This window comes from Scleropages formosus, chromosome 7, assembly GCF_900964775.1.
Source record: "Scleropages formosus chromosome 7, fSclFor1.1, whole genome shotgun sequence".
Lineage (NCBI taxonomy): Eukaryota > Metazoa > Chordata > Actinopteri > Osteoglossiformes > Osteoglossidae > Scleropages > Scleropages formosus.
Window position 1 is genome coordinate 14,582,218 of NC_041812.1, and position 23,427 is coordinate 14,605,644.

The following is a 23,427-nucleotide window of genomic DNA, read 5'->3' on the forward strand; positions in this document are numbered from 1 at the left end:
TGCAGCTAATCTTGTTGTGTGAACAAGCATAACGGGTCCATAAGCACAGTAAGCCTGAACACTTGCATTAGCTCATAAAGGACACTTCGATATTATTGGAACAAAGCAGCATGTAAGAAGTAAAGTATTTTGGCCAAGCATGAATGAGACCACTGACTGAGACGTTGCACAGCATGTCATGTCATTGTTGCACAGCTTGATCCATTAAGGCCAACCTTACTGCCAAATAGACCCTGGCAAGATGTTACTATTCATGTACTTGAACCTTTGTCTCCTAGTCATTGTATCTTCTAGTTATTGTACATTATTACAGTAGATACTGTGAATATGATGTGCTTACATTAATAACCAGAGAAAAACAGTTTAGGTCCACAATCCACAGCTTACACTGGACATTCTGTGAAGAGGATGGAATTAGATGTTTGAAAACTATGCCTACGTGGACTCAGGCAAATGAAGAAGTTGAAGTTGAAGAATGTCAAAATATACGAATCATGCAACAGGGTTGTATTGCACAGCCAGAATGTCAGGACAGGAAGACTGAGCTAAGGAAATTTCTAGAGAGGAATTGCTTACACAAGCAGCTAGAAAAAGCCCTGCTGAGCTGTTGTTCAATATAAAGGTGAGCGGTAAACTACCTGACTTCAGACTGTCATACACAGACTTGGAAGTATGCAATGAATGCAGAATAAAATGGTAAATCCAGCTGCATGCAGGGGGACAATATTCAGATGCTATTAGTGGAAACTAAGTTCTGAACACCATTCAGTACAAGACCACATAAAATTTTGGTAGAGTCACCAACAGGAGTGTAGTACAGTTGCAAAGCTACACATGTAAATAAATATCCAGTGCCCAGCCTCTCATTCTGGGCTGGCTCTGGTTTTCTTGCTGTCCTGTCCCAACACCATAGCCTTTGCCCCCCTACAGATTTCTCTGCCCTCCTCCCACCCCACCACCTCATCGGCATTCCCTCTCTAACCCAATGCTCCTCCCATGGCACTGGACCATGCCTGTTCTCCTCAACACATTGGCCACCCTCCTATTTCCTCTCCACTCTAATTCCCCTTCCACCTCCTCAAAGCACTTCCAACCCCCCCCCCAGGAGCTGCTGTCCCTTTGCCTTGGAAGACAACCTCCTAAGAAATCATATGGTAGATAAGATGGGGTGAATTTTTCATCCTGTAAAGTTTTAGAGCTACAGAAGCAAGTTACATTGGCTTCACTGAACAAAAAACAAACAAGTGTAAATGCAGAATGGAAGCATACATTTTCTCAGATTTAAAGTGTTACAAGCACCAGAAAAATGAACTGAATAGAAAAAGGAGGCAGGCAAAAGCTTTCATCAAATTTTCCCTTTGCTCTAAAGACTAGTATTGCTTCTTTTGCAGTTAACTCCAATATTAGATCTAGTACTGAATGATCAAAAAATTACTTGATTTTAGGCATCTAGCCTCCCTCCTCTCTTTTTCTAACGCTGCTGACACCATCAACATTGTCTCCACTTGCGCTGTTGTCTACGACACCCTCATCATCTTTGTCTCTTCAACTAGCTTTGCTTCATCCTGGGTCTTCTCCTACCCAAATTTTGCATCGCACTCAGCCGCTAACACAGAAGTGGTCTGCTGTGTGTTTCCGTAAAGCTGCCAAGATTTCAGTGGTCTATTCTCACCGACCTGGCTACATCTTTGGAGGAGTCTCATTTTCACATGAATCATAAATTGTTCTCAGCAAGAAGCACAGCACAGATGGTGCAGTAGAATCAGTGTGTCCAACAGCGAGCTCCAGACCACGACCAATACTATACAGTGTTTGCTAGCTTGAGCGCATGAACCTACGAGGTTTGTGGCTCCTGACTGATCCCTCCAACTCTTGCTTCTCAATCACCTGGCTCAACCTCCCTCTTTACACTGCTCTATCACTCTCTGACACGCAAGTCACACATCACTAGCCACTGGTACCAGTCAAAGCAGCTCCATCGATTCTCAGAAAAATCCGCTTATTTTCATGGATTGTAGCCAAATCTGAAATAACTTCAACAATGCTGACTGCCAATTACCTAAAAGCTGTTTCCTTCATGTCTGCAACTTTTGTACCATAGCCCATATTGCATCAACTGACAATACTCTGTCCTCAGCAGTTTGAAGATGTTCTGACTAGATCATTGTCTATTCCTGTAAACATCCCTGATCTATACCGGCTTCTTACCTGCCATCCCAAGCACTGCATTGTTTCCTATCTCATTCACTGTTTAAAGCAAGGCTTCCATCCCAGTACTGTTACACCCTCTTACCAGTCCACCATCTGTCAAAATCTGCATTCACTTTTGTAAACCCTGAGTTCTTTAATTATTTCAAGAAAAGCATTTGTCAGTTAAATAGGTGTTTTTTTTGTTTGTTTTTCTTAACTTGTTCTCCAGTGCTGCATCATAGTTGTCTAGAGGCTGTCCCTGAAGTATTGGGTGTAAGATGCGGTACATGTTGGATAGAACACTAGTATATAATACAACAGTTGAACACACAGAATTTACCCGCACATCAACTGGCACACACTAGGGGGAATTTAGAGTGACCATATATCCTGTAACATGTCTTTGGATTGTAGGAGGAAACCAAAGCAACTAGGGGATGAACATGAACATGGGGAAAATCAAACTTTCAAACTTTGCAGGCACTGAACTATACTCAAATCCCCATCCGAACCAATAACCAACAGGTGAGACAAGAGTGCTACCAGTGCCATCACTGTGCTGCCTGTTGTATGCAAGTTGTACTGTTAAAATCATGCTGCTTTGTTTTTGAAATATGGATGTGTAAGAATTTTGTTAAGGTATTAAAAGAGAAGACACGCTAAAATTCATGACTGAGAAGGTTTTACTAACATTGCTAAAGCATTTTTGCATTTCCCAGACATTTTCATGTTCATAAATTTTCATTGGTCTAATGCTCTGTTTTCACAAAATGAAGTATGTACGTAACATTTGCATGTAATGTAATGTAAGTAACATTTCGCTTTTGGTTTAATTTTGTAAAAACATATTAGTGTTAGCTGACCTTTTTATTGACTTGCTACAGCTTGGACAGATTAAGAAAGCAGATTGATACAGACAGACCTAGCAGATAAAATAAATGAGTGACACTCACTGGGAGAGAGAGAGAGAGAGAGAGAGAGCGAGAGAGAGAGAGACAAGAGACGAGGCAACATCAAGACCAAAGTTACCAGTGTCTTAAGACCTGTAAATCTCAGATAATTGACTTAACCCAGCAGTCAAAGGTAATGGCCTTTATCTGCGACTTCGTCTTGCTGTTAACCAGCTGAAACATCCAGCCTGGTTGCAGCTCTTGCAGGTGAGTCTCAGACCTGAATCTGCACTTTTTATTCTATTCTCTTCTGTATGCCGTTTCATTGATTTATTTTCCTTCTGCTTTTATATTATAACTTTCATTTTATAACTCAATTAATTTATATAGCTCTATATTTTAAACTTGTGGACTGAGCGGTTCTCTGTTTTATGTATATATTAGTCTTAGTTTGCCTTTTCCACATACCAAGGGACTGTTCTTTCAGTCAGATTTTCTGCAACTCTCTCCTTTCTGCTCTGCCTCTTTTAAGGTCTGCAGTTTACAGTTTATCTTTCAGTTGTTTCCATCATGAAATCTGTTATACTTTTATGATTATGTAGTTTTTGGCTTTCTCATTTTATCCATTTCTTGTCATTTCCCTGGTGTCTTCCCTCCCTTTCTTTCTGTTACTACATTTCTACACTTCCTCCTGTGCTCCCTATATGTCTTGTCACTATTTCTCTACTTTTTTTTTCTATGTACTGCCTCATTTAGTCACCTATTGTCCCCTCACTTTCTGTCATCTCCTCTAACACCCCCTTATTATTTTTCTTAGCATCCTCATATATTGAGCCTGTCTGCTGTCTGCAGCCTCTTTCATTACCTTGCTTTCAATCATTTTTCTGAAGGTAGGTACCAGGCCCTGCATAATCTCTCTAAGCGCACACACACACACACATATGGAAAAAGGTTTTTGAAGATAAACATAATTTTATATGTAAACAATTTGGCAAACATTTAAATGTAGAAAATTAACTGGGACAGTTTATTACACTACAGTGCAATTCATCCTTGTGAGATAATTGTGAATGGTCAGTATTAAGTAATGGTTTTAGAATTACTTTACACATCTGGGAAATTGATTAGGTGGGGATTGGGAGAGCAGTTTCAAGCAGTTAAGCTCCGATCACCTTGGTCTCGGTATGAATGGACACGCATGTTCTTAATGTTGATAGTTTGGGTATCTATTCATATATCCTATTAATTTTATTTTTCTGTTTTATTTATGCTAATACATGTTTAAGCACTTCATTGTTGTGTTTTTTCATTTTTCTCCTTAATTTTGAAAAATTTATATTTCAGCTGCCAATGGGTGTAGCAGATGTGACAGACATTTAGATAACCATAGAACGAAACTGACTTAAAATAATTTCCACAATCATTTAAGGAGAAAAGACGTGACACGAGGTAGAACAACAGTTGAAACAACTGGCCTGTACAGGTGATCCAGGAGCTGAGGACTGAGATACACCCAGCTGTAAGGAAGATGGGAAATGCAAAAAGTGGTGCGGTGTCCAAAGAGATCCTGGAAGACTTAAAGCTCAACACCAAGTTCTCAGAAGAAGAGCTCTGTCAGTGGTATGAGAACTTCCAGAAGCAGTGTCCCACAGGCCGCATCTCCCCTGAAGAGTTTGAGAAAATCTACGATCGCTTTTTTCCAAATAGTGACGCTAAGGCTTATGCACAACACGTGTTCCGCTCCTTTGACACCAATGATGATGGTACTTTAGACTTCAAGGAATATATCATTGCCCTGCACATGACCTCAAGCAAGACGGCACTTAAACTGGAGTGGGCCTTCTCGCTGTTTGACGTGGACAAGGATGGCTACATCACGAAATCTGAAGTGAAAGAGATTTGCCAAGTGAGTCTACCATCCAAGCTGGGGGTAACAGGATAGGGATAAAGAATCACACATATAAAGATCAGCCTTGCAAGAGCCCGATGCTTCATATTAAAAACTTAGTTGCTGTTACATTATGATTTATTTATTCAAAGAATTAAAGAGGTACTTGCAATATTTAGTGTTACTAAAGCCTGATAAATCCAGTCCTGTTGTGTCACTACTCTGAGATAAGAAGTAAGACAAACCTTAAGTACTAGGAGCCAAAAATAACACATGGAAAACAAACTGATCTGACAAAGCTTATCTAAGGTGAGAACCAGGACTCACGAGTTTCCAGTTCAATTCAATTCAATGCAATTCAATTGAACATATTTCTAGAATGTTCTCACCGGTGGCACAGAGCATGAACGAGCCATTAATTACTCTTCACTGACGATGGTGTTAACATTCCACAAAAATAACAGGAAAAGAAAGGTGTCTCCTTAGACAACTGTGTGATCACATCCCTTATTTAGACAACTGATCTCTGACCTTGTGCACTGCTGTGATGACAATAAAGTGTAGGGAATGTTCTTATTCTTTAGTTATTGTTAATCTGCCTCATTCCCTCAGTCCATCTTCAAGCTGATCCCTAAAGAGAAACAGGCCCTGCTACCCAGTGACGAGAATACACCTGAGAAGAGGTCAGACAAGCTCTGGAGCTATTTTGATAAAGGCGATAATGGTAAGTGGAGCTTGGCTGTGGTATAACGGCATGATAGAGTGCTTTTAACATAATGATGCACTCTGGGAGATTAAAGCACAGGGCTACTTAAGTAAAATGACCCATACCCACTTCTTAAACCATGCCTTAGTACATAAGGGATGACATTACAGAGACGCAGGATAGAAATAACACTAGACTGAGCAAGCAGATAAATAAAACCAGTACATGACTGACAGGTTATTTTTCTATATGAGAAATAGAGGATGAGTCAATGACAGATGAATCAGTGCAAGAAAAAGTGCTACGTTAATCTTTATTCACTTTGTGTTCCAGAGAGACTAGCGGAAGGAGAGTTTATCAAAGGAGTCACCGAGAATGAGGATGCACTTCGCCTCATCCAGTATGATCCGCAAAATTGATTAAGTACTGTGTTCACTAGCTTCTTGTATCTTCTGTCAGTGTGTCATAGTATCCCGTCAGTCAGTCAGTATACAAAACATAATTTTTTGCCTCTTTTACTGAAACTTGCTCTCTTTATAGTACATATTGACATATGTATAGGTAGGTGCATTAACAAGCTGTTAAACACACACACACACACTTATTAGCACACATTCATAAGCACAGTTCCACTAGCACATAACATCTATATAGAGAAATTTAAAAAGACACCAATTAACACACTCAATCCACACTTTGTAGGTGTGTTTGCTATGTATCTATTAATACCATTAGTTCATTTCTGTTAGCGTTCATACCATAACACATTTTTGCCCAAAAATCTCCCTTAAGAAATACAGATGCAGTAGATCACTGACACATTGAATTAAACAGGTAAAGACAAGAATCCAGTAATGAAAAAGAATCTAGGAAAACACCAGCCACTTTTCTCCAAAGCAGCTTACAACAATTCACCTGTTTATACAACTGGGAAATTTTTACTGAAGCATTTTAGAGTAAGCACTTTGCTCAAGGGTATTCAAACATGCAACCTCTGAGACCAGACACAGCAGCACTAACCCCTGTGCTAACTTTTATTAACAAGCAGGAAACATTTAAACTTTTGTCAGGGTTTAAGAAATAATACTACTGGCAGTGGCTAATACAGTGTTGTCTTAGCGCCAAACACCGATAGCGTCCTTGTATCTGTTCCAAATGGTCAACGATTGTAATGATTGTACATGAATAATTCTTGCAGTTTTAACCTCAAAATTAGTAAACATTCACCTTCACCTGCTGAATGAAAGCTTTTTCTCCTTCTTCTCCTGTTTAACTGTTCTTACTTCTTTTTATTCCACAATCTGACAACTACAGTTAAAAAGTAAACACATTTGACACATCAAATTTTGTCTTCTTTTTTAGTCATTTAACACGCGATTTCAATAAAGCACAAATTTAAATTGTTCATTTAAAAACCATATACCTAATAACATGTAATATATAAAATGGCTGGAGTAAATAAAATTATATGGAAAACAGATATTCAGTGTCACATAACATAATCATATACTTTATTAACCTAATTAAGATCTTATATTTAAAACCTTTGGCACAAATTAATACAAAAGGCTTTTTGTTAGACAATATTTCTTAGAAGAGGATGCCAGCAAGGCTGTCTCCTTCCCCCTTACTATTCACACTTAGAAGTAATCAAGATAAATGCAGTGTAAGTGTAGAAGATGCACTGTTATACTGGAGTAATCATGAAATATCAGTCCCAGCAGGTTTAAACATTATGTCTTATTATAATGACCTTTAAGGTTATAAAATCAATCTGTCTAAATCACTGGCCATAGAAGTGAATACCCCTTTTAATTCCACTTGCTGTTTCCCCTTTGAACTCTGATTTTAGAAATGTAGGAATTTTTCTTACTCCTGATCTTAATCACCTTCTAGACACCGACTATTCACCACTAATTAATAAGATTAAAAAGGATCTGACTCTGTGCACCTCTGTTCCTACTTCAGTATTTGGTAGAATTAATGCTGTCGGGATGAAGGTTTTATCTCGTCTGCTATACCTATTCCAAAATCTACCGTTACTTGTCAGAAGATTTGTTCAGACTACTTGGTTTCCAGATTTATCTTTAATAACAAAAGGCCCGAAGTTAAACTCTCCAAACTTTGCCAACCAAAACACATGGGTGGGGCTTCTGTACCAAATACGAGATTTTACTATTGTGCTGGAGAAAGTAAACAAATGACGATTCTCTGTGGGTGAGCATGGAATCTGCTTCATGCTACCAAAGAGCATTAAGATCTCTGCCTTTCCTTCAAAAGTTTCAAGATCCCATCTTGAACTAAAACTTTGTCATATTCAACACTCTTGTACGTACATTTACATTTAGCTAATGCTTATCTCCAAAGCAACTTTCAATGTTAAGCTACCTAATATTATATATCTATATTTTTGCTTTACTGTAGTAAGAAGAGCGTTACACAATTTTAGAGGTACAATGGCTAAATGCTCTGGCCCCTCAGTTTCACATGGATCTCTGGGTCTATGAGCAAGACGGCATCCTGTACACACAGACCTGGTTCGTAGTCACTAAGTAGGTCAGTGACATGGGCATCAAAATTCATCTATAATATGTACAGAGGGATGGACATTTGTCACGGAGATGCTGAAGCAGATTAGATGTGTTTAAACCTTTGAAAGCAACTTTTCGGCTTGTTTTGCATGGATATCTGTTGTGTTCTACTGCCCTCATATCAAAAAATGCTCTTACCGTGGCAATTTAAGGCATTTTCTTGGTAGACATAAAACTGAGGTATCGTATCCTTCTATCATTTTTACAGCACGTCTACTCTCTGCAGGCTAACTAAGGTGTTGACTAGCCAGCTGAGCCAAGATGGCACAGGATATACACAACTCACTCAGGATAGCAATTTCAGGCCAACGTGGAACGCGAAACTTCTAAAATATAATTTTATCACATCTTTAAAAATTCTGTTTGAAAACCCTGATGCTGAGACAATAGTGTAGTATACAATCCGGCTTTTGCGTGTACACAACTTAAGGATGGAGACAGTGAAAAGGGAGACAAACTTAATAGCAGAGGTAATGAACAACAGCACAAATCAAAGGTATAGCATTGGTGATGTACAACAGACTGAAACAAATAAAGTGTACACATTAAACCAACCACAGTTCCACTGGCTTCAACATGTTGAACAGTGGTATTGACAGGCAATCTTAAAACAAATGATATGACTGATTAATATCTGTACGTACACAGAGAGTTTTTTTATTACAGACTGATGGCCATGCAGATGAAACAGCCACATATACATATATTATTGTTTTATTTATTGATGTTATGGTATGTAGGCTAGCTTCTTTTACAAGGAGATGTATTTTAATGTTGTGATCCATCCCAAAAGTTCCCTCCAGAAAAATGTGGATGACTTAAGTTTTTTAATTTCTTCCACTGGAAAAATTCATATTTGATTTGTATGACGACACTCTTATGAACTCAGGAAGGTATGGACAGCCTTCTGGAAGTTATGAGAAAGTGCTATATGATCACACCTGTGATACACTGTAACCCTTTAACTTCACCCATAGCTCTATGTATATGGACATATTTGCAAACCCTCGGTGTCTCTGCACGTATGTTGCAGTGACCCTATGCTATCAAGAAAAATACAGTACCATATACTGCTCACCTTGTTAGGAAGGGAACTGGGTTACCCAAGGAACAACATCCAAAACAGTTACTTGTGCTTTGTGTTAGTAAGGGACAAACACCAAGAAAAAATTAATGAGCAGTTCATATCAAGTGACATTAGATGGATTAAATAGAATGAGAGGGAGAAAAGGCAATACTTGCCACTTGTGAAACACATGGATCCCGAAGAAGTGGGGGAAATCAGTATCTGGAGATGAGTTGCGGTGACATATGACATATATGAAATTAGCTTTGGTGATGAATACTTGGAATAGTTTGGACAGTGGATCGTTTGGAGAAAAATAGGACAAATAGAAGCACATATAGTAGTGCACTGAAACAACATGACATAAAACGAGTATTGGTACAGAGTGATCCAATGGCAACTCTGTAAAGCCAAGGACAGCAGGGCAGAAGAGGAAGAGTATGTGGAAATGGGCACATGACTACTGATCAAGAGACTGCAGCCATTGCAAAGGAAATCAGTTGACAGGGGACAACATGGCACAGGTAGGGTCACCATTTCCCAGAGAACGAAAGGAAAACAACTGAAAATCGGGGAAACTGGATAAGAGACTCAGTTGTGAGAGTATGTGCAGCAGCGTGCGTGAGTGGAGCCACCCCAAAAGGCAGAAGGACAGACGGAAAAGAAAAGGGAGAGAGCTTGACTACACAAGGCATGAGCAAGTGGAGTCACGACAAAGGGAGAAAGAAAACTAGACGTAGCCTGGAAAGAGACTAGGTCAGCTGTGATGTTAAGAGGCCCCACCCCAAAGTCAGAAAGGGGTAAGGAGGGGGATCAGCTCAGTTACAAAGATGCATGCAGTTGCACATATTAGCAGACCCATCCAATTGGAATAGAGAAGGAAGGAGAAGGAAATGGGGCACAGAACAGAGCAAAAAGACAGCTCAGTTGCAAAGATGCATTCAGCAGCACCTGCAAATGGCGCTGTACCAAAGAGGCACAGGAAAGTGGAGAACAGCGCATGTCACAGAAACCCAATCAGGTGGAATTAGGCACATAATGATTTCACAGTCCTGGTATGCAGCGAGGTAGGTTCTGAAACATCCCATCCTAGTGAGGAGACAAAAGAAGATGGCACACCCGGCATAAGCATTGGTTGCGAGAAGCAAAGCAATGAGCAGAAAGCGATTTGCAAATGTTTGGTATTATATTTCTAAGAACTTTTTTTCAAAACTCCAGGAAAATCAATACATGACAAAGATCATTCACAAGTGCGTGAAATTAACCTTTCATCTTAGATCCCATTACAATTACACAGCAAAAGTGATAATTTCAGCTTAAAAACTGATATGAATGGTATAACATGTTCTGAAAGACAATAAAACACCAGGACTTTAAACCACAGAACTATTAAAAGGGATTACAATTTAAATTTTAAAAATTGTGCAATAACCCTCATTAGAGAGAAGTACAAGGACCTCATCTTCAACTTTCCTTTTAAGGACTACTGTACCATGTGTGGCTAAACTTAAGTTTTGGACCAGCTTTGTGTGTGTACAGTATATTTTCAAACTCTTCAAGGATCCTTTAGAATCGTGTCACCTTCGTGCCTCCACAAATGTTTGTTGCGCGTTATTCTCCCGAAACTTTCCCGCACTTTCTCGACGGAGCGCAGTTCACCATTGCGCAGCACTAACAGCTTTCCGTCCGTGTTTAGACGAATTTACGGATTTAAAATACTTCAGTGGAACATCGAATAACCTTTTTTTCCCCACAAAAAAAAACGTCATATAAAAGCGTGGCATGAACTTAAATGTTTAATAAAGTCCTTTTCCGTTCACTGACTCACAATGAACAGATACAAATAAAAGCAACGGTGAAGTTCAAGTCTCGGAACAGGGGCGCTTTCCCGCGCTTTCTTTAAAGCTGCTGCTCGTGCAGCCGCGCCCCCCCCCCCTCGGGTAAAGGGAACACAGCCCGTCCGGCACCAGCCGCACTCGAGCCTGTGCTCTAAGCACAAAATACGGCAGGTACCGGTGTATCAACCAGCTCTGTAAAGATTTACAAGCCTGAACATATTTAATGCTTTGTGTTTTTTCTTTTCTAGCGTAGTCTGAACAAGGGAACTTGGTCATTAGCTCCATGATGTGGACATGAGTTTAAGTAACCCTGATAATACTGTATAGTTAATTCTGCTGATAGACCCCGCTAGACTAGTCAATCATCCAGGCTTTGGGTATTCAAGGTTTAATTATGTTATAGAAGTCATTAAACATCTTTGCTCCCTTCTATTTACATTTTTTTAGCTGACACTTTTCTCCAAAGCAACTTAAATTTGTAAAGGTACTTTTACCCATTTTTTACAGCGAGGTAATTTTTTTTTTTTTTTACTGGAGCAATTTATGATGAATACCTTGCTCAAGGGTACTAGTTGGAGGTGGAAATCAAACCTGCAACCTTTGGGGTCAAAGGCAGTAACTCTTACCACTATGCTACCAGCTGTCCCAAAATGTGGAAAAGTCATCCTTGCGCGGGAGCCATGCTAATCTTCTTTGTACCATTCCAGATTTCAAATATGTGCTGCCACAGCTAGCACTTCCAACACCAGTAAGGATTTAGCTGGCTAAAGACAATGTCTCGCCAACTTCACATACCCCCCCAAGCACATAAAAAACGCACACGTTTTCAGCAAACATTTATTTTCATTTAGCACTCAAACAAGATGGAAGTTTCAACAAAACAAGTTTACTGGTTGAGGTATAGTTGAAAGGTGTCATTCCAAATGCATCTAAGAGTGAACAGTGACTTCACAAAACATTTTATTTCTGACTACGTGGCACTTACCCAGAAAAACAACTTACAATAAGTTCAACAGAATTCAATTTTAAAATTTTAATCTCGTCTATAAAAACACAAGGTCACAAATGGTTTTGATGTTTAAAAAAAAGAAAAAAACTGTACACTTCTGCACAATAATTGTACATGTACCTAACCCTTACATTTTGGTTGAGTAGGTCAGAACAAAGTACTACCCTGCTCTCACTAAACACTTGATTTTTGATGTCCCTGCAGACATTTGGGTTTGTCAGCTAGCAGCACTTCATGTCCTACAGCAGCTTTCTGCACTAGGAACCTTGCAAGAACAAACATGCTGTGGTGCTGTGCTCAACAGCAGTAGGGCAAGTGTGTGCGGATGGGGCTCATTCACACAATTACCACAGGCCATAAAAATAAATAGGTGTGATTACAAGGAGAAACCCAAGACATACTGGCCCATGAAAAGACTTTGCTGCAGTTTCAGCCCAGATTTACCTTCCTGCATAGAGACCACCACGGAAATAGTACCATATCCTCCGTTTAGGCTGAAACTGTAGAAGTAGTGGGAATACTGTTCTTGTTGGCAAGAATGTCACAGATGTGTCGTCCTAGGTAAGGTAAAACTAACACACTCACTTTGTACAGTATTAAAAATGGAAAAAAATGGTACAGAATGCAGCTCTCACGGCAATTCCATTTACTTTTTTTTCCACTGCAATTGCTAAAGCCCTCTGACCCACTGCCCTCCAAAAACAGGGTAAAGGGTGTGGTGCATCTATGGTGAGAGGTTAGGGAATGGGGATGGATTGGAGCTGGTGACCCATGCATTGCTTACCTTCCATCCATCCATCCCTTCATCGGTGAGGAGATGCAGAGTTGCCGACACAGAAAGAGGAACTCGCGTCTCATCTCAGCCTCTCTACAGCACTGCGCCTCACAGCTGTTCAGAGCACAGGTGGAACACCTCAGTTGTGCGTGTGTGTGCCCGTGTACCGATGGAAACTCCTCACAAACACACACCATGAACAAGCCGATGCAACACCTCCAGCAACTTCCCCTTACCACCTATGTTCAACTCTGCCCTTAAATGGTCCACAGGTCTACTGACACTTAAGCCCATTAAATTTTGTGTAGCTGATCCTAAAGTCAATGGCCTGATCCTATATGACAGTTTTGCAAAGTTGAAGGCTTGGGAGGGACTTGAATGAATTGGGGTGGAAAATCTGACTACTTTTTCATGTTTCACTTCATGGGAAACACACAAAACCAAACCACTTACAATTAATGAAGTGTCCCTTTTTGGGAAGAATTTTCTTAAAAGGCACAAATCCAATTAGGATCAGATCAAGCTTTATAAACCAGAGACGTAATCATAGACAAACCCATTGCACAGCACTGTTACCTTTTACTTTACAGTGTACAGTCAAAAGAAGGCAAATATTAGTCCTTTGTAGTACCAGAAAGAGGCCTGGGCAGTTGGGCTGCTGTTGCAAAAGGCTGACCAGAACCAGAAAGCGAGGCGACGACAGCGGCGGCTAACGTGTGCGGCGGGCAGGCGGTGGTCACTGTATTACTTGGATCCGTCAAGCCTCAGCGCTCAACAGGCACACCTACATTCTTGCTCTCCCACACAAACACACATACACCTACAAAGAAATGTGGGGTATACCCCAAAAGTTCAATACTCTTGCGTGCTGTCAGTTTTTTTTTTTTTTTTGCGCAGTATCCTACATATTTGGTGTCTGTGTGTATGTGTTTGTGTGTCTGTGTATATCCTATGATATTTCATGGTCTATGGCTCTCCATAAGTTAACGCAGGTGTAGGATTAATGAAGGAAGGGGGCTAGTGTACTGTTGAGGCGCAGGCATCAATCAAGGGCTTCGTGCTTTTACCTTGGGGGGTTGCGCTTCCACAGCATTTCGTGATGCTAATTTTCTTCCCCCCACATCACACGCACATGGCGTCCAGTGGCCTCGGACCTATTTCAGTTGGAATGGTTAGTCAGAGGGGGGGAAAACAATTGTCTAAAACAGAAGTATGAGCAAAAAAGCATGCACTATTACAAAACACTGGGCATAGACTCGGCAATGCATAAGCACAGCCTTGGTGCCTTCACCTTTCCCATCAAATTTAACCCCCAAACTTCAAATGTACTCAGAACTGCATGAATCACTAACTGTGGGTTTGCTTGTCAAATGTTATATTAGGGGTTTCTTGCCACACTGTGGACTTCTTCCAACATTTGTTCACTATGCTGAATCTACTAAAATGCCAAGAGCACATAAAACAAATTTGAAATAAACCAATTTGTAATGTATTGGACAACTAGCACTGAGTAACCCTAGTTGCTGTAGCAGGTTGTACTGAACATTCACAACACGGTGACTGAGTTTGGTGAGGTCAGACAATGCATGCCTCCCAACTCCCCTGTGCGCTGAAAAATTTGCATGGATTAAATCTCAGCAAACCAAAAAAAAGAATATTTTAAAGCCCTATTAATAATACTGAGAATATTCTTTAACATTGGTACATAAGTTTTTAATCCTTAAAAAAACTGGAAGTAAAAAAAAAAGCTGTGAAAACATGGTAAAATTAACAGAAAACTTTTAATCCTAACACAATCAAAATGTGACTCAGATTTAGACAGTAAGACAAAGATAGTGGATAAAAGTGTGTTTGTGTGTGAGCGCTCCCTGTTCTCACCATCACATTGACCGCTGGCACTCAAGGAAGGAAAACCATCACTTATACTCCTAGAGAGGAGAAAAAAGAGCTGGACAAGAAAGAAATGGAAAAGATCTTGATAAAATGTATTAGAATTGATTAAACTTTCAGCCTTGCAATGCCCCACTTTTCAAACATCTTCCATGTATCTTATGGTAAAATGTATTGCGACCATACAATGAAAAGTAGGAAGAAGTTTATTTGTCGCACAAAACAGCTCTAGGTTAGGTCAATTTAATAATTTAACTTCTTAACATGAAGTACAAAGTCAAATGGTATGAATTCACATCCAAGAAGCTAAAATGTTATGTGCAATCTGATGTGGCAAAACAAAATACTTTTACAAACTTTCTACTGGGGGAAAATATTACCTTATGTCCCTGTAAACACAAATTACATTATAAATGTGTATTTTAGATGTACTTGTTCAGTACTTCTGGTCACACAAGTACTACAAATATTGAACAATTTGAGGGGAGACTGGTCTATTTCACTACTTTCTCAGGTATTATTCAAGGGGTAAAGTTTGGTGCAGAAATTTCTTTTATAAAATGGTATAGCATCATAAATTTTAAGGGCATGTCTTAAACAGGAAATAAAATACCAGAAGGCTGCCTTTACAGAGAAATCCCTGGAATCAAAAACCACCCCTTGAACTGAGCAACTTCACTGCCCCGTCATATCCATTTTTAGGCCCCGCCTAATTGTCAGCCAGTACATTACTCAGTGTTCATTAAAAGAAGGGTTGGAAACATTGTGTTGTAAAGTAATTATGCATCAGAAGAAAATGCCAGCAGTCAGCAGAAATGTGACATTTTGTCAGTCAACTTTTGCCTGCCTTCTGTGACATTTCTCCAAAAACTTCAATCCTGAAACTCGTGTGCACACATCCTGCCTGTATGGACTGTACATAGCCCAGTGTCATTCAGGTATGGTACAGAAGGAACCTAAGGCCTAGTCTGGGCATTATATTAATGACAAATGTATACAGTTAACTGCAACCACTGCCCTTTTGACTCATAAGCATGTCACCTGGCCATATTTTTTCATCATTTGAGTGGTGCAAGGTTGTGGCAAACATCACAAAACATACAAGTGAAACACCAGTGTGAGAAATGGTACTTGATTTGTTTAGAGGCAGGTGGAGCTCATGGGGCAGTCCTGCAGCAAGCATCTACCACATGCAGCAGGACACAAACACCTCCATAACAAATCAGATATCACATATTCTACAACTACAGAGGTCCATAACACCTGTTTGAAGAGGTTTACTTTTGAGTCCCTTTTTCCATTTTATTTACATCATGAAAAACAACACTAAATTTCAAAAGAAAACATGTGAGGCCCCTATGGAAACATCCACAGGGGCAGGAAAGTTAGGGGTATCTGAAAAAGGAATAACAATAAAAATCTATTGAATCCACATTTTCTTCAACCTTTAAAGGCAAACATGTTGGCAACCTATTTGCAATCCGGTACATGGCAAATCAATCCCAAATGCTCATTGGCTGAACCAGACGCGGCCCCTTGCTGCATCTTACTGACAGTGGTAGATACACTGTTTATTCAGTTTTCCATGGAGAGGGAAGGGTGGTTACGGTTCAGAAGAGGTACACCTCTTCCTGCTTGTGTGCCTTCACCTCCTGGCCCGTTATGGGCAGAATGACTGAAGCTGACTACTTCCCTGTTTGTATCTGTCATTCTGGTGGCTGTCAAAAGCAAAGACATCACACACCCCATTTCAGGCACACATGACATGAAGCACTAGAGTCCAACCCTGGTCCTGTATGATGTGCTGCATCACATGTTTTCGGCTTCATTTAAACAACTCATTGTTTGTGGCATCTTATGTCACCATATTGACCAAAAACTAAAAAAAGAAAACAAAGACAGCTATGCACATTCAGAACATGTTCCATGCACTGCTTATACAAGGTCTGTATGAATATATCAAGGGGAACCAAATATCTAGCATATCAGTTACAACTTCTCAAAGTAAGTCTTGAAATTCCGATCTTTAAAAAAAGGAGTAATGCAATTTTTAAGTGTTGACACCATTTGGATAAGCAAATGTTTCATCCAAATGATCTGACTGCACAAAGTAAAATGACAGCGGACCAAAGTTGGGATACAGTCCTTAGACACAGACACACAAACACACACACCCTCCCCAGGAAGGCGACTATCGGAAAGGGGGCTCTGGCGTGTGAAGGGGGAGGTCGGGGCGGCGGAGGAGGGGCTCCTTGCGTGACGACGGCGGGGGCGGCGGATCATACACTCTGGGTGAAGTGGCAGCAGCAGGAGCAGCTGGGTGTTGAGCATCCAGAGGGGTGGCAGGCTGGCCAGGCACAGGGGGCACTGGGCTGGGGGGTGGGTAGGCATACTGGTACTGTGAGTATTGCTGGTATTGTTGGTACTGCTGGTAGTATTCCGCGTAGTATCTGAAAGTTTTGCAAGATGCATGTAAGCACATAAAGTACCAATAAAAATTAGTTATAAACAGTAGTAGAAATGCAATGAAAATGAACTAAGAAACCATACCTTGCCATGGCATCTTCCTCTGGTACAGCAGTGTCTTCAGGCCTGCTGGTGGGTGTGGGCAGGAGAGCTCTACGTTTGGGCCTCTGGTAGAGGAAAGGCTTAGGGACAGGATCGGGTAGAAGAGGAGCTGAGCGACGTACTGGGCTCCGGTCTCTTTCCCCTGATTTTGATCCAGCTTGCTGTTCAGCCAAAACCTGTTGGCCTTGTGCAAAGTAGTGGGCGCGTGCTGCCTCAAAGATGGCTTGTGCTGTAGGGTCTGTACCTCCCAAGGACCCATACGCTGGACTCCCACTGTAGAGAGCAGGTGCCACACTGTAAGCCGGATTCACAGCTGCAGTGGCAGATGGTACCTGTCCGCTGTCCAAGTAGACAGAGTTGCTCACCGTCGGAGTGTACATTTGACTGCTGTATGCAGCAGCAGCAGCTGCAGCAGCTGCAGCAGCCGCAGCTGAGTCATTGGTTACCTGGGTGTACCCCTGGGTATTCATAGAGCTGTACACCTGGGTGGCACCAGCTGTCAAAGCTTGACTGGCTACAGAACCATAAAGCTGGTTTGCCACTGTGCCATAAACTTGACTGGCCAGAGCTCCATACACAGCAGGGCTAACAGGGGTGCCATCCGTACGACTGCCAGTTGTCAGACCTGTGAGGGCAGCATACGTAGGGTCAAAGGTCGAAGTGTTGTACACTGAGTTGTGGACGCTCTGTTGCACCTGGAGCGGCAGTCCAGCAGCAGCTGCAGCTGCAGCAGCAAGCACAGCAGCTTGACTCTGGTACTGCTCCAGTGTAGGCTTGCCCATGGGGCACTCCCCTGCATAGTGGCCCTGTTTCCCACAGCTCACACATGGAATCTTGCCTGTGGGAGTTTGCTTGCTAGGCTGCACTTTGGAAAGCTCCACAGAGAGCGGACGGCCCTTGAAGGAAGTGCCATGGAGTGCCTCGATAGCCCGCAGAGCATCCTCCTTATTCTCCATATGCACAAAAGCATAGCCTGCAGAAGAGGAGAGCCTGGCTGTCATTGAGCACAGGAAAACTAGTTAGAACCCTGAGATATGCCATGCCGTCACAAATGACCCTCATTACTCACAGGTCTTTACTATGCACATGCTTCAAGTGCAAAATAGTTTGATAATAATACACTAATAAAACAACTGATAGTGCAAGAGAATCATTTGGATTAAGTTAAGGACATTACAATCCCAAAGAAACAGTGGTCTGGGCATACTTAGCAGGGAGGAGCAATTAACTTAAAATCCAATTAAGACACAGTCCTCATGCCTGCTCTTAGCAATACGGCAAAAAAGAACACACTTTACAGAAGATGAGTCAGTCGGCCATGTTAAACATGGCCCAAAGGTGAAAATAACTTTTCAACAACGACACACTGACCTAAGAATGCTTCAGCTAGCTTATCAACAGAAATTCAGGAAATATGACTACACTTGTACCTCAATTTACGAAGTCTATCTCTAACTCAGAACTTCTGCATCACCTCCACAACCACCTATACAAAGTGCTGAGATTAGCTTTAAGCACATGAAACAATGCCACAAACAAATTCATAAGTGTTTCAAAATTGCCACCCGTCTCTCCAAAACTTCAAACTGACCAAGAGCAAGCTGGCGATGTATTACATTAACATGTCTGTCAGCATCTGGTGAAGTCTGCAGTCAAAACAGCCTAATAGAAATACCTCTGTTTATTTGCATTATTTGGGTAGTTTCTCAATATAGCAATAATAAATTGAAAAATACACCAAGTAATCATTCCAGGAGTTCCACCTCCCTCCTCCCTACCTCCAATCCTTATTTCTACTCAATTAGCACATTTTGATGTCCCTAAAGACAGAAGGCAAAAATACAGGTCATTTTCACTCAGCACAGGAATTTTTAAAAACAGACCAGTACAGAAAAATGCAAGAAAAAATAAAGATGATAATGTTAATATGTTCAACAAAATGTAAATATGTTGTTCGTAACATGAGGTACAAGTGTATATATATTTCCCCAAGACTGAAATCCAACCAAATTGCATGGTAAACCAACCATTCTGGAAACTAAAAGCCACCATGTAGAAGTGTTCCTCTCACCTTTAACTTTGTCACACTCCAGTACTTTGCCAAAGGTCTGAAAGAGCTCCTGCAAGTCCTCTGTGGTGCACATACCACTGAGGTTTCCAACAAACACCTTTGTAGAGTGCAGTGGCCGTCCTCGCGATTCCTCTACAACCAGGTTCCGTCCGCGAAACTCACGGCCATTAAGTTCTTTGATGGCCCTAGCTGCCGCTCCCTCGCCTTGCAGATGGACAAAGGCAAACTGCCTGAGCACACTGCAACTCACTACTGAGCCATAAGGTTCAAAGATGGCAGACAGCTCCTCCTGGCTTGTGTCAAGCGCCAGGTTCCCAACAAACAGCTTTACAGTGTTGCTTTTGTCCATTGCGCCTAAAAGCACAATGCAACAGAAGGACAAAACGGGGGGGGGGAGAAAAAAAAAAAAAAAAAAAGTCAGTGCACTTCAACAATCTACATGACAAAGCAAGACTTTCACAGCATTATTTGCACTTCGTGATAAGAATATTGGAAAGCTGAATGTCTTAGATATGCCATCGTAAAGTCATACTTATTCCTATCTCAACAAAGACATTCTTCCTATAACAAACAAAGACAAAATGACAGAATTACAAGCAACATGTACACATTGTTAAATTTTGCTCAATAACTGCAGTATCTGCATTACCTGTTACAGTTTTACACTTTTTAATGTGTGGCTAAGGAAAGCTTTTTTTACTGAAAAAACATTTTTATACTGAAAAGACTTGTAAAACTTGTTTTATTGTAAAACTATCAATAAAAACAAAACAACATTGTTCTTAATCTCTTCCTTGTTTCAGTGAACTAAAGATCTACAGCATGGATTAATCCCATAAGGCAATTACACACAAATCACACATTTAACAAAAGCTTATGTAACATAATCTTCGAAAACAAGGGAAGGGTGAAAAGGTATTCAGCTGAACAAAAGTGAGTCACGCCAGCCATTCTCTTCGTAAAATAACAAAATTAAGAAAAGGTATAACAATTGATGGAAGCACATTCCTTTTTATACCATTCTCCGAAGTTATATGAAGTTCAACAGAGAGATAAAAAGCACGTTCCAGCTAGGGAAAAGCTGCTGAGCTCACCGGTTGCGGGTTGGCCTCCCGCGAATAAAGAACAAACCGGATATCCGGAGAGCGAACGCTTCGCTTGCTGAAGCTATTTTATTTTACTTATTACAATAAGCAGTTTTCATCTCTCTAAGGGGTTAATTATTGATTCGTTCAAATCTTTATATCGAGATAGTTCTAAATTCGAGTCAGCGTTCCCACTTTACACAGAATAAATTTGAAGGCCACTCCTAGTGACGTGGACATTTAGTTAACATAATCAATCCCTGCAGTGAGTAACCCGGTCTTAGTTATTTAATAGTATATACTACTGAGGATTAGCACACAGAGATACTGCGAAAAGCAAGTTTGAGTTAGCAGTTCGGATCTCCACGCTTCCACGCACCGCCATTATGGCGACCCAGAAAGAGAAATACGCGCCGTTTCCTGAGTCCTGACTTCCCGCGTATTACCAAACGAGGCCAAATAACAAACCAACCTAGCAAATAACAAATTTAAATATAGTAATTACATATAATATTTAAAATGCGAAGCCCGCAAATAAAATATACTAGTCTAAACCCAGTCGATTGTGTTTCTCTCCAGGAGGAGGACCTTGGAGCGTTAGAATCGTTAGATTACGAAACGAACTGAAGTACTACGTGTCGGGATAAATCGACGGTCGCTTCAACGCTAAGAAATGCAGTTTTCTTATACAGTCTATACTAATCACTATCAACATAAATATTTCAAAGTAGTAAGTAATTTCACTGAATAAATTCAATCAAAACGTCAAAAAAACCCGAGGACACTACGGCTTCCATCTTACCTAAAGGGTGCAGTGTTTCAAAATGGTCGCGGCTACTTCCGTTTTTTTTTTTTTTTTTTTTTTGAACAACGGAGATGCTTCGTCAATGAGAAACCAGTCAACTCGCGGATATACAAATCTCGCGTGATTTCTGCTTACCAGTCGGTTAAAACAGTTCGAATTAACAGTTTTGATAATTTACCCTCTCAGAAAAAATCTCTTCATGTAATAATAAACAAACATGGCCTAAAATTATGTTTGTTATAAAAGTGAAGTTGTGACCAAAGTTTTGGTTCGGGGCTTACATTTTTATTTACATTATACTAGATTTATTTTCACAAAATCTCTTTGGCACGGTGTCAGAATTTTTACTTTTACAATAGTCTAGAATGAAATCCAGTCTTTTCCCATTCTGTACTATAATTCAATTACAATAATATGGCTAACGAAAACCACCCACACTCTACTCCCTCTTACATTTCCGGGTTTTCCGTGCTACGGTCAGCATGGCTTCCATAGTAAAACAATCCCTTCAGTCCCATCGACATGTAACATTTATACAACGTAGCTCAGTACTTAGCGATCATAAAATAGTATTGAAAACCAATCGCAATTATTTTTTTAAAGCAGTTCATGCAATGAATTGATCAACATTTTTGAGAATTAAATAAGAATTTTTGCAGAGAGTGTTTTTTTTCCCTTCCTCTAGTCATTTAATTTAAGTTATTTATACTGTTAATTAAGTCACAGTTATTAAAAACGTAACAAGAAAAGTCTTTTAAGAATATTTTTATGTTATGAGTTGTATCCTTGAAAATAACTACATATTGGCATACACTACAGGCAGTGAAGCAGAAGTCCAGTTGTTACTGGCATGTCTGCATCCAGATGTCTCCCTCTGTTGGGCTGTGTGTGTGTCAGTTGCTTTAAGAGAGTATTGCATTATACACACCCAGCACCCCTCACACCTGAGGCCTACACTGGCCATTTGCCTTCTTCAGCATCTCCAGCTGTGCTTGCCACTCGGGCAGCCTATACAGTACCCATGGTCGCAGCATAGCTCAGCATCGTTGAAAGAATGGCTTGGCCAAACCAACGTTGTGTCCCTGCTGCTCTGAGTGTTCAGTCCACGTCACTGAGGTCACCAGACTACCAAATGGGGCCCAGTGCGGTGATGCACCTTTGCCACTCACAGTAGGGTTTGGCTGGTATCTCAGACTGGAACAGCAGCTCCTGCTCTACCCTAAAAGCATCTTCTGGTCTTTGAGGTGCGGGTGTGTCATGGGTTTGTGTCTGCCACAGTTCATAAATAGCAAAAGTGGATCTGTATAGAACCATAGATTACACTGCTATCCTTTACACAGTAATCGGGGTCTCAGTGTAAGGTTGTGGGAACTGAGTCTATAGCACATGCACCACCTCCCTGGACAGTCTGTAACTGGATCAAAACTTGGGGCTGGAAGGTATACATGGGACTGGGAGATAAGCTTCATGACATCACAAAGAGAGAAGATGGAGACAGAACAAGAATGACAGTGTCTATCACCAAGTAACACTGTATACTTCAGCTGCAGGGTACAAGAATATACACTATCTTGTTTTTAACAAAAGATATTTGCCGAGGGAAGGGGTGCGGTGGCGCAGTGGGTTGGGCCGCAGTCCTGCTCTCCGGTGGGTCTGGGGTTCGAGTCCCGCTTGGGGTGCCTTGTGATGGACTGGCGTCCCGTCCTGGGTGTGTCCCCTTCCCCTCTGGCCTTACGCCCTGTGTTGCCGGGTAGGCTCCGGTTCCCCGTGACCCCGTCAGGGACAAGCGGTTCTGAAAATGTGTGTGTGTGTGTATTTGCCGAGCTACTGCAAACAAATGTCACATAAATATCAGATAAAAAAAAAAAATCTACCCATAATTTCAGTTACATATTGCAATGGATATGTGTCAGACCATTTGCTGTCTTTACAGCATTGCAGCAACTTAGTCTCCTGTACAGTGTTAGTATTTTTAACTCCAGATCATTCCTAACCAAGCATTTTTACATGAATGAACTTTGTACTTAAGATTATTAACCTGATCTTGATCATGAA

The 23,427-nt window shown here is 40.8% G+C and overlaps 2 protein-coding genes and 1 pseudogene across 5 annotated transcripts; 1 reads left to right on the forward strand and 2 right to left on the reverse strand.

Moving 5' to 3' along the window:
- Positions 1 to 4,524: 4,524 nt before the first annotated feature.
- On the forward strand, positions 4,525 to 5,946 carry LOC108926600 (visinin-like). Its single transcript, XM_018739368.2, has 2 exons — positions 4,525 to 4,986; positions 5,581 to 5,946. The coding sequence occupies exons 1-2, from the start codon at positions 4,609 to 4,611 to the stop codon at positions 5,716 to 5,718; spliced, it is 516 nt and encodes a 171-aa protein (XP_018594884.1). The 5' UTR covers positions 4,525 to 4,608; the 3' UTR covers positions 5,719 to 5,946.
- Positions 5,947 to 11,815: 5,869 nt separating this feature from the next.
- LOC114910997 (uncharacterized) lies at positions 11,816 to 11,906 on the reverse strand (annotated as a pseudogene).
- Positions 11,907 to 16,704: 4,798 nt separating this feature from the next.
- On the reverse strand, positions 16,705 to 21,404 carry rbm14b (RNA binding motif protein 14b). 4 transcript variants are annotated; one of them, XM_018739362.2, is made up of 4 exons: positions 21,370 to 21,404; positions 19,483 to 19,836; positions 17,394 to 18,384; positions 16,705 to 17,293 (listed from the first exon to the last, which is right to left on the reverse strand). In XM_018739362.2, the coding sequence occupies exons 2-4, from the start codon at positions 19,829 to 19,831 to the stop codon at positions 17,035 to 17,037; spliced, it is 1,599 nt and encodes a 532-aa protein (XP_018594878.2). In that variant the 5' UTR covers positions 19,832 to 19,836; positions 21,370 to 21,404; the 3' UTR covers positions 16,705 to 17,034. The 4 variants fall into 4 exon arrangements, with proteins under 4 accessions (XP_018594878.2, XP_029109196.1, XP_029109197.1 ...); XM_029253363.1 differs by having other exon boundaries at positions 17,394 to 18,405; XM_029253364.1 differs by lacking the exon at positions 21,370 to 21,404 and adding an exon at positions 20,577 to 20,736 and having other exon boundaries at positions 17,394 to 18,405.
- Positions 21,405 to 23,427: the final 2,023 nt, after the last annotated feature.

Bases quoted from the DNA above. Each gene is read 5' to 3' on its own strand.
- LOC108926600 (XM_018739368.2), top strand. From the start codon at position 4,609: ATGGGAAATGCAAAAAGTGGTGCGGTGTCCAAAGAGATCCTGGAAGAC. The intron at 4,987-5,580 runs GTGAGTCTACCA...TCATTCCCTCAG, and splicing joins AAGTGAAAGAGATTTGCCAA to TCCATCTTCAAGCTGATCCC.
- rbm14b (XM_029253363.1), bottom strand. From the start codon at position 19,831: ATGGACAAAAGCAACACTGTAAAGCTGTTTGTTGGGAACCTGGCGCTT. The intron at 18,406-19,482 runs GTGAGAGGAACA...GCTCAATGACAG, and splicing joins GGAGTGTGACAAAGTTAAAG to CCAGGCTCTCCTCTTCTGCA. The intron at 17,294-17,393 runs GTATGGTTTCTT...CAAAACTTTCAG, and splicing joins GAGGAAGATGCCATGGCAAG to ATACTACGCGGAATACTACC.